Source organism: Mycetomoellerius zeteki, unplaced genomic scaffold, assembly GCF_001594055.1.
Source record: "Mycetomoellerius zeteki isolate Tzet28-1 unplaced genomic scaffold, Tzet1.0 scaffold135, whole genome shotgun sequence".
NCBI classification, from domain to species: domain Eukaryota; kingdom Metazoa; phylum Arthropoda; class Insecta; order Hymenoptera; family Formicidae; genus Mycetomoellerius; species Mycetomoellerius zeteki.
The window spans coordinates 241,254-261,892 of record NW_017256287.1 but is presented as its reverse complement, the minus strand read 5'-3'; the positions used below and the strand labels follow the sequence as shown (position 1 = coordinate 261,892).

At 36.4% G+C, this 20,639-nt stretch overlaps 1 protein-coding gene across 4 annotated transcripts in view; it reads right to left on the bottom strand.

Annotated features, from left to right (window-relative positions):
* Window positions 1-20,639, bottom strand: part of Eip74EF (Ecdysone-induced protein E74) — a 226,048-nt gene that overhangs the window by 24,148 nt on the left and 181,261 nt on the right. For 3 of the 4 annotated variants that reach the window (XM_018462069.1, XM_018462070.1, XM_018462072.1), the window contains 2 exons: window positions 18,075-18,242; window positions 17,038-17,286 (listed from right to left, as the gene is read on the bottom strand). In XM_018462069.1, the coding sequence (XP_018317571.1) occupies window positions 17,038-17,286; window positions 18,075-18,242 (417 nt within the window). The remainder of the gene's footprint in view (window positions 1-17,037; window positions 17,287-18,074; window positions 18,243-20,639) is intronic. The other variant, XM_018462071.1, reaches the window with a different exon arrangement.

Here is a 20,639-nt window from a genome sequence, read left to right as displayed (position 1 = left end):
GAAGAGCGGAGAAGGGAAAGACACGACGATGCGCGATGTTGGAAGGCGACGGGGAAGAGTGGGACCGACGAAGAGGCGAACGAAGAGGAGGTGAAGGAGGAGAAGGAAAAGAAGAAGGAAAGGGTACCGCGCCGTCAGGAGGATGGAGGGGAGAGAAAGAGAGGGGGGTCAGACGGGGTGAATTGCCGACGACAAGGTCATCGTCTATACCTCGCTGGAACCGCCGATACATGCCTTCGGCGTTATACCCGCACGGTACTCTAGCTGCATCGTTTCTCTCTCTCTCTCTCTCTCTCTCTCTCTCTCCCATTTGACTGTCTTCTCTCTTCCGCACTCACGGCGAGTTGCGTGTATGCACGTGCATACAACCACGATGCACGCGTACACACACGCGCATATGCGAAACCCATACGTGAGCTAGCATAATAGGAATAAAGAAAGTGACGCTCATCACGTAGACGAGTCGGGCTCGTTGGTCAGAATTTCGAGGCTGAAGAATGGACAAATACCAACGAAGGAGGAAACGATCTCTACGTATACTGCAGACGATCTAATTAATCCGGGAATAGTCACTTGATTTTCCTTTTTTTTTTTAACGTAAACGATGTCACTTGGATTATTTTACACTCCAATTAAAAAATCACACATTATTAACAGCATATTTTATATTGATTGTGTGTTTTCCGATTTATTAATATTCAAGAACTTTACGATATATGCATGGAAAGAACGGTTCTGCTGAAGTATCTAAAAATTTAGATAGATTTGAAAATAATTTTGTTTAACCATCAAAATAATTTTGTTAGAAAACCTGATTGTAAAAATGTTAAAACTTTTTGCAACATAGCTCATCATATTTGAAATTCCTATTATTTTGATGTGGTTCAATAAAATTATTTTTAAATTTATATTTAGTTAAATTTTTATGAGATATATATTTCAGCAAAATCGTTCTGTCCATGTAGATTTAATTACAATTTTCTAAAAAAGAAAGTAAGTAGAAATAAATATTAAAAGGAATACACGTTAAGTAGCTTATATTATGACAGTATTTCTTAAAAAAAAAAAATAAATAAATAAAGATTATAATTAATGCAACGCTTTTTTATTGTGGGTTTTCGATTAAATTTAAAGATTGGTCAAGAATAATTATGAAAAAAAGAAAGGAAAAACTATTAAACAATATTCAAAACAATATTTTACAACAATTCATATTTTTTTTCTGCTATAAAACAGGTGATTGTTTCCGGATTAAACACGTTCTTCTACAGGATGTCATTTCGTTGCTTTCGGTAGTGCAGTATGTAGAAATAGTCATTAAATTCTACCAGCGCAAAATTCAAAAATCGCTTCATAACAACGTTTAAATGCATTCGAAAAAAATTAACAAGTTCCTATTTTATATTTAGATGTAGTTGTACACCAATCTCTCAGTCCAAGTAACGTTAGTTGTTCTATTTACAAGACATCGAGTGCAATGCCACGTTCACCTTCGTCGATGCTGTTTCATGTAGAATTTAGCGTTTAAATTCTGTTTATTTAGCGTCAGTTTCGGAGAACGTTGTCGGTGTACCGGGCAGAGAAACCGCCGCACCGCAGCCGGCCGGTCGAAATTGAAAGTCGAAAGCGCGAAGAAATTTATTTCGGGCTCACGCGCTTCCTCCTCCGCCACCGAAAGCCGCGTTTAAATGTCCGAAGGAATCTATTTTCAGCGGCAGGAAACGCACCGCAAGATACGGACGCAGAGTGTCAACATGCGTATCAAAACGTGGTGATCGTTTGAATTTTCTTATCAACCCCAATGATAAAAAAAAAGAATCTCGGGCAGCATAACGGGAAGAATCGGCAGACTTTGGTAGTCTCACTGGAAAAACTGCGTGACGTAAATATATCGTTTACGTTGATTATGCGATAATTAACTTTCCTCGGTAATAAATTGTTTACTTTAATAGCCGCGAGATATGTGATGGTTCATAAATCGATGCAATAAAGAGACACGTTTACACAACTGTACGTATTTACATAATCAACGGAGTGATTACAACAGTGCGGTAAACGTCATGTGGCAGTAACTCTCAATATGATAACGTTGCTATATAGTTATTACTAAAATAAATAATCGCAAATTTCTTTAACAATTTTATTGCGCCTAATCACATCATTAGATATTGCGGTATCATATTTATTACGCGTAATTATTTCTTATCGACTTTGCACTTTAGAAGCGTAAATAGATTTGTAGGTTCTCAGAATTAATTAAATTCTGAAACTGTCACTTAAGAAACATTTAAGGATGTATCAGATGTATAGTCTCTGCAAAAAGTAACTGGAATTTATTTGGTTCCATTTAAACATTCCATTTAAACATAAAAATGAATGAATTTCTATTTAACGATACAGAATTTTATAGTTTACATGAAAATTTTCTCATTTTATCTAAATTATTTTTTCAAAACATGTCTACTTCTTACAATAATTTTTGGATGTCTTGTGAAATAATTTTTGATCTAGAGTCTAAATCACCATCAAACCGTCGTTTTATATTATTTTCAAAGATAATATAGAAAAATCTGTAACTTATCCTGTTTTCATTTTGTTAAAAAATACGTATAATACATCCATGAACAGAGATACAACCGCAAAAACGTATATCTATATTGATTTTATTGTTAGTCTCATATAAGAAAATAAAGATAAAACTTTGGTATGTGATAATTTCGAAATGTTTTTCGAATCGTCTTGCTTTTCGGGAATTCCTGCGACATTTGGAATAGTGTGGCCTCGTCTGGTCCTTGCACCCAGAGTTCCAATTATTGTCATCGTATACGATGACGTCGATAAATTTCGAAAATATCCGCGATCATCACGAGCCAAGTCGCAGCACGCGATCCGACCTGTTCCAATAGCTGTCGGCAAATAGAAGGAAACCTTGAAGGAGAGGCATTTACTCGGCTTACGAACACGCTCTCTCCCATTTCCTCTCTCAGTATCATCCTTCAGTTACCGATTATCTCTATCGTCGTTGAACTGAATCTATCGAACGTTGCCACATATATATATATATATATATCTGCCCCAAGAATAATTCCTTGCGAAAACGAGACTCTTCTTATTTAAGCGACAATTCGTGTACGGAGTTTGAACTTTATTCTCTATAATCACCAATATCTTCGTCGAATGTAATAAGCTTGTTCGCGTCGCTTGAAATTTTTGTACTTAAAACGAGATAAGCATATATTCGGATGTTGAAAAGAGATGTTGAAAAGAAAGCAAGATTCTAAATGCAAAAAGTGCAGGCAACGTGAACAGATCTAATGTAATTTTTAACCAATTAAACTACATAAATATATTCAAGGTATATATTATTATAAATTTGATCATGTTCAATGTTTTGTTAAGTCGATCGATGTACAGATTTGAATTATATGTATACAGAAAAAAGTCTAGCTGTATTAATTATCATTCTAGTGGAGAGAAAATGCGGACAAATCGGAATTTTATAGTAATAAATGTATTATAATTTTAATCGAGGTTACATATTTCACAAATATGTAACGATATATAAATGGAATAGTTAACGATTGTTTGAATATTGCTCTTACATTATGAAGACATTCCGTGGAATACCCTTGGAATATTATTTTGGGATTTTGAGAACATTTTTATGAATATTTTAGGAACATATTATAGCATTACAATCGGGATAATCTTCTCGCGTGTGCCTCAAACAAACGAACGCAATAGATAAACATTACGGAAAGACTAAAGGTGCAATTTCTGCGGCGCGCTTATTCTTTTTTTTTTGAAAGGAGGAAATAAGTGCGCCTCGTTACGAGATGGATTGGTCGTAAACAAAAGCTGTATGAACAGAGGGCCGTGCTAAATACGTCGCGCGAACGGTTGAGAACCGTCTGGTGCAACAGTGCTATGCATTTTTGCCGGCGACGGCGGCGGTGGCACCGCGTGTGAGTATATACGCATATGTATGCACACGCACACGACACGTATGTACACGCGAGATGCGGACGCGGACGCGGCGGGCACGGCAAGTGCGCGCACACAGAGAAGCACGCTCTGATAATATGTATGTACACTGCAAATATACAATACTACAATACACACGGTGCAGGGGCAGAGACCCAGGAAGGACGCGCTTCTCTGTCAGCCAGAGCCTGCCAGCCTATGCGCGCCTATCTGTAAAACCGTCCTCCTTCTTTCCTCCTCCCGTCTACAGGGTGATCCGAAAGACGGCACGAGCGGGCGTGCGCGTGCACGGAAGACGCCACGCACGCGAATTTTATCCTTTACGATTCTTTCCGAATGTGCGAATCAATGGATTCTTTTCCCTTTTTTTCTGTCATGATTTTCACGTGCATCAAATTCGACGTCCCGCAATTTCGACGTTCCAATTAGGCTCCTCTGTTGACTTGCAACGCGATCCGGAAGACGGTCGGTATAAAATGCGATTTTACTTTGCGTCTTTCGTGCATGCGTATTAATGGTTTCTTGGTAATTGTTTCGCAGATAAACGCGGTGCTCTAATTAAAATTTCTGCTTCATGTACTGGATGATCCTAAGAACGATGCGCGAATGATGTAGCCTTGAATTAAGTCTCTTAATGGGGTTTTTGTAAATAATAGACTCTTGAGTGAACGCAACGTTCTAATTAAAATTTCCCTCCTACAAGGTTATCTTTCACATATTTTGTTCGCTTATATTAATAAATTCTTATCAGATAAGTGTTTTCCAAGTAAGCGCAATATCCTAATTAACATTTTTTTCTTTATCTACGAGACTGAATATCTCTGGAGCAAAAAATACAATCTAAAATTACTTACAATTATAAGTTAGCATGCAATAATCCATTTTTGTATACCTACTGTAATAAAAAGTAAATTTTATCTTTATTTTAATTTGCTTAATGAGATTTATTGTAAACGTGTCAACGTAATAATAATCGATATAATATATGCTGAATGTATAATAGACATCCGCATAAATTTCATTTCACACGATATAGAAGTAATTTTTGCAAATGGTAGTCGACTCGCAATTTATACGAGGGGCACAAATGCAAAGCGAATTCACGCCGAACTATTTAATTCCGTAACCTTCCTTGCGCGGTATCGTAACGAATTCCACACGGAGGTTTAACTTTCTTATGAATATTCAACGGACGCTAGCGGCACTATTTAAAGGAACTTTGCACTTATTATTGGATCGCGAGATATCATGCAAAACTTCACCAACGAGAAGCGGAGATTCGGCGAGTCGTAAACTCTAAACTTTGGCGAAATAAGGAAATTGAATTTGAAACGAAGGTAATGAATAAAGAGATCACAGGGTGATTAACGAGCCGACGAAAAATCGAGATTGTTATCACGTTTATGTTTACAGTGTTGTGTTACAGAACACACAATAATTGTAACAACAAATTAGAGAAGACGATTCAATCGTAAATAAGAGATTATGAATGTAAGTAACGAAAAGTAGGAGGATCTGTCTTGTAAAATGGATTATTGAATTCAAGTTTAAGTGTAACATCACGCGGTATCTGTTCGGTCAGGAAAAAAAGAAAGAGAATAAGAGCTCGCGCATGCGCGCGAATCGAGAAGCTCGCCCGCCACGAAATCGACGTAGCGTTTATGGCGACCCGTTATTTTCTGCCTCGCGTGCAATTTGCGAAACGTGCCGTGGCCTACAATAAAAAATCCGATACCGCTCGTACTTCCGGAGTCCGTGGACGCCATTAATCAGCAAGTCACGAGAATGTCACGTGTTGCCGGTGTGAATGCACTGGACAACTTTCGATTTTCATGCTAAAACGATGATTTCTGCGAACCAAGTATATTCACTAACGTCGACGTTACAGACAAAAGGGGAAGATATATTATGTCAAAGATGTATCTCGAAATTAATTTTATTATCAATCAAATTATGTAACAAACTTGAAAAATACTAAAATGAAAATATCAAATTCAATTGTAAATCTCATTACCGATTACCTAAGACAAAATTCCCATCGAAACACATGAGAGAGATTGTGAGAAATTTCTCGCAACGCACTTTTCCTTCGACGAATTAAAGAATCAAGTAACCGAAATAATAATGGAAACTAGCGCACTAACACGATTCTATTGTTCTTCAGCGCACGTTTCGCCCGAGCGATCGACGTCATTTCGCGCAAGTATTTCCGAGAGAAAAGCCGGATTGTCGTCCTCGGGTAGGAAGTAGACCGCCGCGCCCCCTTCCTAGTCGACCTAGACCTACACCTAGACCTAGACTCGGCCGCGAAGCGTCTCATTTCTCGCCTGCGCTTTTTCTCTCCTCGCGCGGTGAAACCGTGCACCTGTTTCGGGAAACGAATTCGCCACTTTCACGTCCGAGCGAACAGATGCGATACAGTAGCGTAATTCGTACACTAGTATACACTAGCACTAGATTCGAAAAAGAAACTGCGAAGAAATAGTTTACAAATATCATTTTGCTATTAAAAAAGACTATCAAAAGGAACACATTTTTCTTTTTACATAAAATAATGCAATTTTACAGGATAAGTGGTAAACAAGCATAAATCTTTCTTGTTGCGCTCGAGACACGAATTGGTTAACCTTTAATTAAACATCTTTTCAGTATGGCATATCCGACTTTCTTTTTCCAATAAAGTACATACAGTGAGTGCAAAAAGTATTCGTACAGAGAAAATATTTAAAAAAGAACCTTATTTTTAAAAAGTAAATATTATCCAGCGAGAGAAACGAATCATCGAATTGATGTCGAAACGAAATTGATACAATGAATTCGATGTCGATTCAACGTCTAATAGGAGGTCATTTCTTGCTGAGTAATTAACAATTTATTCATAAAAAATAAAATAGACTATATTTCTCAAAATTATCTATACCAAAAGATATCCTCTAGATGTGATTAATTATAGAAAATATATCGTTTTAAAAATAAGCGAAAATTAAAAATTGTATTGTTTGAACGCTCAAAAAATATTCGTACAGTCGAGAAATTTAACTCCTAAAATCAGGAATACACGCAAAGCTCGTTTGTTTGTGTCAGAACAAAATGTGTTCATTAAAATAAAATTGCTAATTAACGTTTATTTTCTACAAATAAGGCTTTTTAAAAATTTTTTTTAATTTCCTTGTACGAATACTTTATGCACTCACTGTACCATTTGTTTGGCCGTTATATATTCCTTAATGTCTGGTATTTCGAAAAAAAAATTGTTTACATTATTTTCATTTTTATGAAATACGAAAGGAACGGTTTTGCTGAAATATCTAAAAATTTAAGTTTTTTTATGTCCGACAAAATTAATTTCAAATCTATATCTATATTGAGGAAAAAATATACTATATTGTAATAGATATTTATTTCAATTGTGCCTACTAAACATTTACTTATAGTAAATAAAAAGAAATTATAGTTAAATCAAATGAATGGTTCTTGTACCAAATAAATATATCTTTATATTTAGTAAATATTTATTTGGCACTATTTAAACAAATAATTTATTAAAATTGAATGTACTTTTTTAGTGCAGTTAAATTTTTAGATACTTTAGTAAAATCGTTCTTTCCGTGAAGTTACAAGTAATCGAATTGGGTTGAATATGCCAAGTATGTTGTTTCCGTATTGTGGTATTTATGGATTAAACATCAAACAAAAAGTCGATTAGAATCAAACGCGTGCGTTTTATGTACCGAGATCCAGTGTTTTCAACCAAGGAAGTCTGCTATCTCCAATCAGGAAGTGGACTCTATCGAGGTACAACACGTACGCCGCGTACAGTAAGCCGCGCCTAGTCGACCTAGACCTAGACCCGCTCTAGCCTTAGAATCCACTCTGCATCACTCGTTTCGTTCCTTTATTTTTACTCGCCGCGGCCTCGCGAGCGCGGGTTACATAAGACTATGGCGCTCGACCCTTCCACGGCGCCGTTAACGCTTTCTTGTACAGCTTCAGGAAATTCTTTCTTCTTCGTTCGGACTAACGATTTTTCTAAACTTTGAAAAAATGTTCTCGCACATTTACTTCTCGAGATAAATAGGGTTGAAAATTAAACATTTCAAACGTCGAACCGAGATATCCTGAATTCATCGTCATCGATATACTTACGTCCTGTAAATCCTGTTTTTTCGCTCCGAGATACAAATCATTAAATTGAAAATAAGAGAGAAAAGGGAATAGAAAAAATTGCGTGATATGAAACGGTGATGATACCGACAAGAATCTCTGTTTCCTTCAGAAAATTTAATGCATCAGTACAAGTGCTGAAGTACGAAAGCGCTAAAAATAAAACGAGGAATGCTCTTAATAACAGAAGTACCGGTACACATATATTGACTAACAATAAGAACATTTTATATGAACTCGCGTCGCGTCTCAGACTCACTTTTGTCGCTTAAAGACACTTGTTCTCAGATATCGGAGTTGTTAAAATAATCGATCTCACTCGTGGTAACGGCAATGTGCTTTTCCTGGTATTATCTTATTATCGACCATCGATCGCTCGTGCCAAACAAGATTTTAATCGTGAAGGTAAACCGTGGCAGAAAAATACTTGGGTGTAAGCTATTGCATCTCACGGTGACTGATAAGCTGTATCAATGATTCTCTCTCTCTCTCTCTCTCTCTCTCTCTCTCTCTCTCCCTCTCTCCCTTTTTCTTCTCTTTTGATTTACATTGAATAATTGTGAAAAGATTATTTCCGTTCGACAATTTTACATGACGAGGAATGTAACATCTGATACAAGTTACGAGTGATATTTTGTAGAATTTGTAGAATTTAATTACTTCCCTTTTAAGTTAACCAAGATAAACTTGAGCCTATCATATGATTGTATATCGCACGCCGGACGCGTCACGTGAATCTCCATGTGATACTAATATCTGATATAACATGCTTTTCTAAACGTAAACATCGCAATACGGAAGATAATTTTGCGAAGATTACGTAAATCATGTTATTAAATCACCGTTTGATAAGCATACGCGTAAATAGGAAGATAGAGTTGTATTTAGCGTATCAACATTATCGTAAACTTTTGATAACTTTTTAGATATTAATATACACGGTTAGCAATGATTGGAAAGTATCAGTGCGATAAATTATGCATATTTTAAACAGAAATTCTGTCAAACACAGAAATTACATAATTTATATTGACCGATCAAAACAAGTATTAGCAAAATAAACATATTGCTTTTGTGAACAAATATTTTAATATTTCAACGAAGTAATCTCAGGAGAATTATAAATTTAATGTTTGGATAAAATACCAAATTATTTAAGCAGAAAAATATGCATGCAAAATATCGATATATCTGTGTAATGTATCTCGCCGATGCTTTTTACTTTGGTTTACCGTTTTACGTGTGGCGACAAAGAGTTGCAAGCTCTTGAAAATTTTTGTTACGAGCTCTTTGCCCGACACCTGGCTCTTTCGTAAGCGGCTGTTATTCGTCGGCGAATTCGCACCATTCTATTTTTTCCGTCAATTTCCCGCGGCAAAAAGTCGCTTCCCCTTTTTTCCTTGTCCCCTCCAAAACCGTCACCCTTCCCATCACCGCATTCCACGCGTTCGAAATTACGTTGGTGCGTCTGGCGATCTTTTAAAAATATCTCAGGAGTACTTGATCTAGGACAACCAGGACATTCCTGATCCCTCGATGGCGCGGTTCCCAAATACACTCATTTTCGTGCACTTTCTCGGATTCGGTCGCGAAAAAAAGCTCGCGTTCAAAATCGAATTTCTTCATGTGTCAATCGTATTATTACTTGTAGTCTCTTCTAATCTAATACTAAGTCTTGGGACTTGACATTACTTATTATTCTTTTTTAATATACTATAAGATTTTGAATTATTACTTACATTAGACTTACCTACATTAATACTATGACTGCTTTACGCGACACTATATTTTTAGTAATATAGTTACAAAGCTGCCGAATGTATGACGGTTCCTCCTTCAATCGGAATAAAGCAGTCTCGCGTGTCTGGACAATTTATCATTGTTCCCAAAAAAGACGAAAATATTTCAATGGAATCTGCTTCTCGGTAATCAAGATGGTACTGTATTCTGCAAGCTACTTTGACGTCAATCGTTAACTTTCAGAATGTAATTGATATTCGCATGAAAATCAGGTTTGTCCTTGACACAATACACATATAAGTGAATGATGAATCAAAGGAAGAAAGAAAAAAAAGCAACATCGTAAACCTTTTAAATTTGTTACGCAACTTGTACCTTTTTTTAATGTCATTAAATTTTCTGATTATAATAAAAATTTTATTATTCTTTCGTATTTTTTAAGCAGCTGTATATATATATATAATTTATTTATAAAAAGTTAGTAAGATCCAACATATATCTCACGAGGATTTTAGTAAATTTAGAAATTTATATTTTTCGCAATAAAATTTGAATGGGTACGAGGAAGTTGGGCAATTTTGCACGGAAGATCAAATCGTCTTTGAATTCAACATTGTACGTATCGCTACTCGGAACCTTGTAACACTTTCGCCTTGACAAGCCGTCAGCGTCAAAATTCGTGCCACGCTGGTTTGCCAACGCACCTCGCGCGCATCACTTTCGTTCTCGGCGTGCCTAAAGGGTCTTTCACACGTTCTAAGGCATCCTCGAGGCGCTAATGGACGACGAATCGCGGCTCGATGATGATCCGGCCGAAAATAGCGGCGTGCTATTCTATTCTTTCCCAGAGTCGCTATTCCGGTAGTGTACACGGCGCCCGACGTGTAAGAGGTCTATAACGCGGTCGACCGCGGATAGGCAAACAGTTCACTCGATAAACACACCCCTGATTATTTTCTACTTTGCGAACGAAGCGTTTATCGATCAGCTAGCCGAATAATCCGACTTTAACAAGCACGCCATCAATTTAACGGATCAATACCCCGCGAATCATTACAGAGAGCGTTTTGCTTCTTCCTTAACAAACGCAAAAATCTCAAGAAAGAAAGCTGAAAACAGAAAGTGACTTCCTATAGACGTGTATGACACCCTATAGACAAAGTTATGTATATGCGGTCACTGTTACTGCGCAATGTTTGCGCGGTACAGTGATCTAGATAAAAGAGGCCGATGGCCAATTGGCTCCGGCGAAATCGCGGAAAATCGCTCGATGTAGTTTTGGCAGCACGCGAATTCTCGCGGATGTACTCGCAACAAAGTTGCATAAGGCGAGAGAGATCCATTAGCCTAACCAGAATTTCATGAAACTACAGTTTATTGAACCGTAATATCGCTAGTTATACAATATACAGATATTTCATTTCGAGAATAAAACGTATAAACTTTTTAAAGTATTATTGTATTGTATATTTCTGCACCGATGCTGTGACTCGGTAACGATCATAATAGTTAATTAAAAGCAATCAATTTACTAGAACATAAATTAAGTCTAACTAGAAATTAAAAAATAAATCTACAGTGCTCTCTGAGTGCAACAATTTTACTCTTAATTTCTTTTAAAAAATTCCTCATTAAATATTTTGATAATTATCAAACTGAAAAATTAACTTGTCAGAGTTTCAACTTGGACGAGGAGACAATTGTCAAAATTCTCTTACAGAAAATATCGCTTTACTGTTGTTACCGGATGTAATTCTGTACACATATCGAAACGCATGACCCTTAACAGGTTGAATTTTTTCTCATCCTCAACTACCTCTGCCCGCGCGGACCGTTGTGCCTACCGCAATGAGAACATGGCCGTGCCTTTCGGACGGAGTAAGAGGAAGGGGGGCCCGACGACGTTACCAAATCGCTATGGCGTAACATTTTGCTTATTCACGTTCGATTATACAATCTGGCACACTTTTACTCGGAGCGTGGCGCGACAGCTCGTCGAGCGCGCCTCGATATAATGTAGTGTCGTTACAGCATTTTTATCCCTTACTTTCCAAATTTTTCGCAGATGATAGCGTCCACTTTTCATTAAAAAACAAAAAAAAAACAAAAAAGAAAGAAAAAAAAGAGAAAAAACATTTTCATAGGCTTACGTATCTATTTCCTCTTTTATCTTAAATAAATATTTAGTATTTTATCTATACTGTTCGTAACGATTTTGCTAAAGTATCTAAAAATTTAGCTAGATACTTCATATCTAGCTAAAGATAGAATTGAAAATAATTTTGTTAGACAATAAAAATAATTATGTAGAATGTTTAAGCGTTGCTGCGAAAAATTTTAACATTCTAGTAATCAACAAATCTAGTTTAAGCATCCAACGTAATTATTTTGGTGGTGCAAACAAAATTGTTTTCAGATCTATATCTAGCTAGATTTTTAAATATTTCAGTGAATTGTTCTTTCTGTGATGAAGTTAAAATACTTTCAGAAGAGCATTTGATTTTCATCTCAATTTATACCTAATGCTTCAATCGAGAAAGCAAAATAACGCTAAATTTCACGCGAATATTAGAATAAAATTATGACCAAGCTGCTACTTTGTTCGCGTTTTCGCAGCATTCCTCGTAAAATTTTACGAGCTAACCGTAAAGTTATTATCGACAACATACGCAAATGGCAAACTCATTCCGAGTCACGGAAATTTTCATTAAGGCGTTGTCTTATTAGCATATTTCGAGCGGCCGCAATTTACGGTCCAGTAAACGGCGACCATTCGTACCTCCGCGCGGCCACGAATGGTGCTTTAAATGCGCTAAAGACACACGCTGCAGCAATTTTTCCCTCCGATGAAAATGGTCAGGCACATTGTAAAAACGAGATTAAAGAAATGTAGTCTCGCTCGCAGGATATTTTCAATTAAGGAAAGTTCGATCTCATTGTTGACAATGTCGCGATGGGAATTGCGGTCTGCGATGATAATAAAACGCAATGAGCGTTGCCGCTTCCGCTCAACGTGCACGTCCGCCTATACATATACCTTGCGCTTGTAGCCTTTCTTCTATTTTCTTTTCGCTGCGATAATTGATACTCTATGCTCGCACGCAGCGAATTTCACCGCGATTGTATATACCGGAACGCTTTTCACCTCGAGCCTACGGCTCGTCAAGAAATGAACCTTGGCGCGGCGCCGCGTCGATCCAAGTACGCGGCTGTCTTCGCGACGCCAGGTGCGCTAGGCTCGTTGACGGTGATCAGCTGCCGATCCCGCGTCGTACTCGCTTTTAATAGCAATAAAGAGGAGTTCCATGCCGCAAGATCGCAGTCGAGAAATTTCTCGACTTGTCGATTGCGTCCTGATTAATTTATACTTTGCGCGCACCGGTCCAAACCAACGCGACTGACCCACATCGTCCACGTCTAATTAATTCCTGCGATACTTGACGCGGACGAGTTGGCCACGCAAAATACACCTGACGTAGGTGAATCGATAGAAACCTAATGCCACAAGTGTCTGCAATTCGCAAAATGTTTATTCCGCGACGTCCTCAATTTGAGGATCGCTGACATGCTTAATCTTAAAGCGCAACCTTCTTCAGAACCTCATTACAGTGGACTAATTTTTATGTTTAGAATTGAGTCTCGAGGATTACGCTCACTTTCAACGTTGAAAATCTACTTTTAAATTGCGAAAGCATTTATACATACATATGTGATTTTTGTACTTTGCCTCAGATGACTTGTTGAATTTGAATAAGCTAAATTCGAAAGATACCGGGAAAAAAATATTCAGTATTTGTGAGTATAATTACATGATAAAATATAAAATAATTACAGGAAAAAGCTCCATTTTTATAATTACTATAATGTTAGTGATAATTAGATATAATACTAGTAACTATATACTTATATTTCTATTTATTAAACAATTATAGTTTCACTAAAAAAAAAAAAAATATATATATATTATACAATATATGTAATTGGCACATAAATTACTATAAGTTACAGTTAAATTATGCATGGAAAGAATTGTTTTTGTTGAAGTAACTAAAAATTTAGCTAGATACAGATCTGAAAATAATTTGTTGCCAAAATATCAAAATAATTATGCAGAACGTTGATAACATTGCCGTGAATAGTTTTAACACTTTTTAATATTCTACTAATCAGTTTAAGCGTCCTATATAATTTTTTAGATAGAGGAGAAGGTGGTATTATAGCCAGTGTATATATTGTGGCCTCTCTTAATATCTCCGCTATTATATAGCGAATCCTAATGATTACTTATGGAATTATTAGTTCAGTATCGCTATCATGACGCTAATATTACCAATACTCAATTATAACTAGCACTTATTATAACGTATTTTTACTTTCAAGTTTTTCGAAACGTTTCTGAGGTACATTTTAGCATTTAATTACACTTACTTCCTCATTTTTCTTAAACTTGAACGTATTATCACATGAATATACGTATATATTTGAATGTGTTATTTGCTATTTAAGCATATTACTTGACTGTATATATTTTGAGTTATGCAAATTTAAACAATAGCATGGCATTTTATTAATGTGGCTCTCTATAGATATTGATTACTCACGACCTCTTTTTTTGAGGTTTTCATATCAAAATAATTATTTGATAATTGATTGTAGCTCTACTGTTAATTTATAGTTTATATTACGTGTACTATTTTTAGTACTGAGATTTTTAATACTGAACAGAAGTTATGTAAATGCATATACATTCATTTGCATACATTTTAAAATGTATGCTGTTTTACTTTTTTGTTAATTTTGTAACCAAATACTGTTTTCTAAGTAAAACTAATATTTTAAGGCTTTTTATATGGAAGGCTACATTACCAACCAATTTTTTCTTCGAGTCATTATGCAATGTCGCCTCATTTTTATTAATAGTATCCTAAGTAACAAATATTTCGTAACTTTGAGTCCAGAATCGATTCAACAACATTTTAACGAATGTAATTGTCAAGTTTTAACTTAAACTTAAATATTGATTATTAACAAAGTTATTGTGTAAAATGTAACTGGGGTGCCATAATACCACCTTCTCCTCTACTTTAGCAAAATTGTTCTTTCGTGTATTAATTTCAACCATTTTTTTTAACTTAATGCACAAGTAAGTATAAATCATGCCCTTTAGCCAATTTTGAGTAGGCTTTTGGCTTTACCTTGACAGAATTTTAATTTGAAAAGTTTGAAAATAGTTGGTAACTAAAAAGAGAATTTTTACATCATTTTATAGAAGTTCATGAAAAAAAATATCTGTTATTTCTCAATAGAGATTGTAACTATCGAAGGAGAAAACTGCATGTCTGTCTGTCGAGATGCGAGAGCGTAGACGGAAATGCTTCGGTGGCAGGAAACGAATCTGGGCCGTCGAATCGGAGAACGGCAAGTAGGTCACGAGAACGAGACGAGTCGCGCTCCGGAGGTGTCGACGTCGTCGTCGTTGACAGCGACAGCGACGACGACGACGACGACGCTCGTGAGATCGCTCTCTTCCACGTTCTCCGCGACGACAAGGCGAATCCTTTCACTTGGCATCTTGGCCGCGGAGGAAGTCCTTCTCTAGTCTTAGACGGACTAGACGCTTCCTGCCTTCACACGCTTGATGCTCGGCGAGAAATTCGACCCAACTTCTTCTGTCCCGCAACAGCATCGTCTTTGAAACCGCGGATTTACGTTCTAATTCCTTTATCACTTTCTCGTCTACTAGATTAAAACTGTAAAGTATTTGTTAGTCGTATTTATGTGTATTTAAAACTTTATATTTAATAAATACGACATTTATTGATGTCATTTCATATACTATACGATTATTATTCTATACAATATGAGAAAACAATACAAAGTCTCCCTTTATTATTCTATTATAGCGGAAAGTGAAATAAAAGTGTCAGCGATTTAATATCTCCTAAATAGCGCCATTGGCACATAGAAATTTATCCACTTGTTTTAAAAATAAGAAGTAAAAATATTTAAGTCATTTCAGCGAAGTAAACGTACTATTAATATTTATCTATATTATACTCGTGATAATTTTATTTCGAGTTACAGCATTCTATGAGGTCACAGATATAACGATAAAAATGTCGCTCATATATTTTCATTTCATCTACATCTTTAGATTTCACAACTTGTTTCATCATATTTATCAAAGATATATATATATATATTTTTTTTTTTTCATCAATTTTGGCAATGTAATATTTTTTATTTTCGATTCCGCGCATGCGTTATATTCGCAGAAAAACAAAGCCTCGCGACTATGAATCTATCTCACTAGTCAAAAAGTGATAAGAAAACACGATATAGTATATAGATATCACTAAATCATAAAGTCTGTTCGTGTTGCTTGCACTTCTTACACTCAGAATCTTAACTTTCTCTCTTTCCAATACCTGCAGAATATATATCTCGTTTTAAATATACAAAAACTTCAAGCGATTTTAAGCAGCACGAATAAATCTATAGACTCGTAGAGGATCGATCGCGTGCGTGGTTATTCGTCGGTTCAAAGGCGAAAATATTCCGCGTTTGGTTGGTCGACGGCAATCGAATCGATATCTACGAAGGCGAAATAAACTCTACGGGTTACCGCGTCGTTACGTCACGACGATCCAGTTTTCAGATGCCACCGCGAGATATCGAAATCACTGTTTCATCGAGTATTCATCCTCTTTCATTCCCCGCACTTTCCTATCTCTTCCTCTTTCTGACCGCCACGCTGATCGATCGTGATGAGAACGGAGATACATCTACTATCGTCGAAATTGCCGATAAGTAAACGAGGTCAAAGAAAAGGCCCCTCATTGCAAGTCTAGCATGAAATCCGAGTCTGCAGATTGCTATCCGGTACCTCTGGAGTAAAGGGTAAAATTTCGAAATCTCATTGTCAGTTTGCTACTCTCTCGGTCGATTTTTTTCTTTAATTTTCACGTATTCATGACGTCGGAATTTTAATCGGGCATCGCGTCCAACACATCGACCGAGCATGATCTGTTATTACCTATTATCGCCTATTATTTGAATTCATTGAGGATTCTCGGGGAGAGTTTCCCAGCGGGGTTCACTAATTCCACCAATTACGTCGTTGTAATAAATTAGAGTTTGAGAACTTACGTGAGGATGGTTGACGGTAATGCAAGTGATGCTGGAGACCCTGCGCTTGATGATGATGGTGGTGGTGGGGCGGTCCCATCGTTGGACCCATAGTATGATTGCTGTGCTGATGGTGTGGCGAACTCCCCCGATGTGGATGATACTGGGAGGTGATAGGATGCTGATGAGGATGATAGGTGGGCGACAGGAAGCTTGCCGTCGACCCCGGATACACACCGGGGCTGTGGCAGGCCGATCTGCCGAGTGCTGCTATCAAGCAATCAATAAGATACGCTCAATAACGAAATATATTTCGAAAGTACATTTTTTGAAATGACATTTTTCTTCTTTTCAGAACTTTCGTTTTACGAACGAAGTTTACGTTAAATCCCAATTCATCAATCTTACTCTTAAAACAACTATTTTCTATCATGCAAAAGTATTTTGACGATAAATAATCTTAATTCTTTAAAATATTCACTAGTTACAATTAGAAATAAAAATTATAAATAGAAAGAGCAATTAAAAGTGAAAATTTGTAAATCTATATAAGTATTATTAAGCTACCAAGATTCTTCGACCGAAAATAAAATTTTTTGTCTTATATGATTCAGAATCTAGATTACAATTACGTTTAAGTTTACAATTACAATTACGTTTAATTAAATTTATAACGGATTGTCTCCAAAATAATTAAGATTTATACGACGTTAGAAAGACTTAATACTATAAACATTACATAAATTTGATGCTTATTATGATCTAAATTTCCTTGAAAGAGAATTGCTCAATTAACAAAATTGATTTGCATGAATTAAATGAATATTAATTCTTTAATTCTCAGATTGATAAATTTCTTAATAACGATTCCTATTACGAATCTCTCAAACTTGCAAATTTTGGCAAAAGAAGATAAATAAAGAATTTTTCACGAAAGTATTAATTATATTATTAAAATATTTTTTGTTCAACATTTAAGTGATTTAAGACTTTCATTTTCTTCACATATGTTAAACGCGTCAATGATGGTGCGCAAAATATATAAAGATCGAGCTCACCCGACGACAGATGGGAGTGATGAGACGCCAGACTCGGCTGGAGGGACGAATTAGGATTGAGCCTTGCTTTCAGTAAGAGATTCGCGTCCTCGTTGCCGCCGGAGGACGTGCTGGACTCGACGTCGCTGACTCCGCTGTCCGCTGGGCTCGCTGGCAGTGATCCGCTTCCTGCTTCCAGCCATGAAACAAAGGGAGGAGACGCGTCCTCTGTGATAAATAGCCGGCGGAGTTTACGACTAGCGATAAGACGCGACACCGTCAATTAATCTCGCGCGATTCCGTTTCGCATGGAACAGCGCGATAAATAAAATAGAAGGCACTCGAGAGGATTGTACAGAGAAAGAATTGCGTCAGTCTCTGCGAAAATTATTATTTCGTTGAAAAAGAAACTACACGCCAAGAACAATAACTTTACGTAAAGTTACAAGAGTCGAGCTTGCAACGTGAATGACATATCCTTTTCACATTTTATTTCAAATAATATAAAAAGTATTTAAGCAAATAGCCACTAAACTTTTACTTTTGCCATTCTTATATAAAATCACTGTATTTCTTGGTACATTTTAAACAATATCTTTTTATTATCTATCTTTGTTAACCTTCGCAGAACGGGAAAGTCAGTGGCGCTGAAACAGTATTACATTTTGAGATGAAAAAAAATATAATGAAATAATGAATTATAATAAATTTTACTCAAGGAAAAATTATAGATTAAAAACAAACTTTCATTCTCTAAAGGTTAATGAAATAAAATTATAAATAAAATTACAATAATTATAATTTCATTTTTACAATGTTTTCTATCGAAAATGTCAGTCGACTACAGTCAGTCGGTATTTCATTATGACTTATAAATTATTCTCCATTTCCTTGTATATTCTTGAGCCACAAGTTTTACTTTTAATCTCTCTTTCGAAAAGTCATGTCCTTTAAGAGAGCATAATTTGTGACCGATACAATTTCTCGCTTCTGACGTCACCAGTACATACATAGCCGAAGCAACCACCGCATCGCATCGCGGTTTAAACATCCAATGAATACTTTATACCAAGTATATGTCGCAATTATCGAATCGCCGTTTTGCTTTCCGCTACATATTACGCGGACGTGATAAATTAGCCATCGACCGATTCGGCTCTTTGCCAGACCCTAAATTAAAGGCACGTACACGTCGCTTTCGTCTGCCGCTTTAAACAAATTAGGTGTCCCATCGAGGTGGTCCAGCGGCTCTCGTTCTTTCGTTCATTCGGCTTTATCGAGCGTCGCCGAGCCATGCCGTGCCGAACGTGTTTTCGCGCGCGCCGTCAATTAAAGGCATCTTTATGCAACGAGCGAAGGTCATCCGGTCATTGGGTATGCATATCGCTCGCTCTTCCCACGGTACCTCTCCCCGTCTCTCTTCCTCTTTCTCTCTCTCTTTCTTTCTCTCCCTCGCGGCGCGGCTAACTGTCTCAAACGAGTCCCAAAAGGTTTTGCACGAGTCATTGCTCTCTTTCTCTCCTGTCCTATCTCCCTTTTTCTCTTCTTCTTTTTATCGTCATCGTCATCATCGTCGTCATCGTCATCATCGTCTACCTCGTCGTCATTACGCAAAACGATCATGCAAAACTGTTGCAAGCCGATAGCCGCGAATCTCGCCGATCGACCGGCGCTGCTTTATGCAACGATCGAGTCCAAGTATTTTAAGAACCGTCTTACGCCCGAATTCCTGCCGAATATGCAACGGTCGCGTCGGTTCGTTACCGGCGCGATGGCGCGATTTTTACCGTTGCGTAACGCAACTTTGTGAAATCGACATTGATCCACAATTGCAACTTACGGATTGCGAACACGGAAATTTGGCTTACTTCGTTATTACGCGATTCCTGCGTCATACATTACATTACAGATCATTCTTGAGAAATCGCCCTAAAAAAATTGTTTTACTTTCTCTTCTTATAATTGCTGTCGCGGTTGATTATTGTTCAATTAGCAGTAGTAGCATCGTGATGCAATTATACTCGACAAAACGTCCAAGTGCATCAAACTGCAGTTGTCATTGTCACTTTGATAATGAACAATGTATAAGAGCCACTGCGATCCAATTAACGGAAATTGATGTCTTATTTTATCCGGCAAATGTCAATCTGTAAAATGTCAATCTTATTCGTGGACAAGATGTCTTTGTTGATATCTCATAATACATACATAACTATGAAATTTTTAGCATATCACGTATATTTCAAGAGAGAATCTCTAATAAAAGTCTACAAACAATTGAATTAATGGAGTCAGATAAAGAAACGTAAATATGATTTTGATGTATGTCCTCGTAGTTATTATAAAAGTTGATTTTTTTTAAATAGCTCATTCTAATCGAAGAAACAGTATCGATATTGCGATTACATTCTAAACAATGGACAAAATTCAAGGAACTTTCTAAACTTTTTTACGTTATATTTATTTTATTTTATTTCGTTCTATTCTTCTTTAATACTTCATATTTTAATATTATTATTTTAATATTATATTTTTTTTACGTATATTTTTATTATTTTATCATTATATATATATATGTATATATAT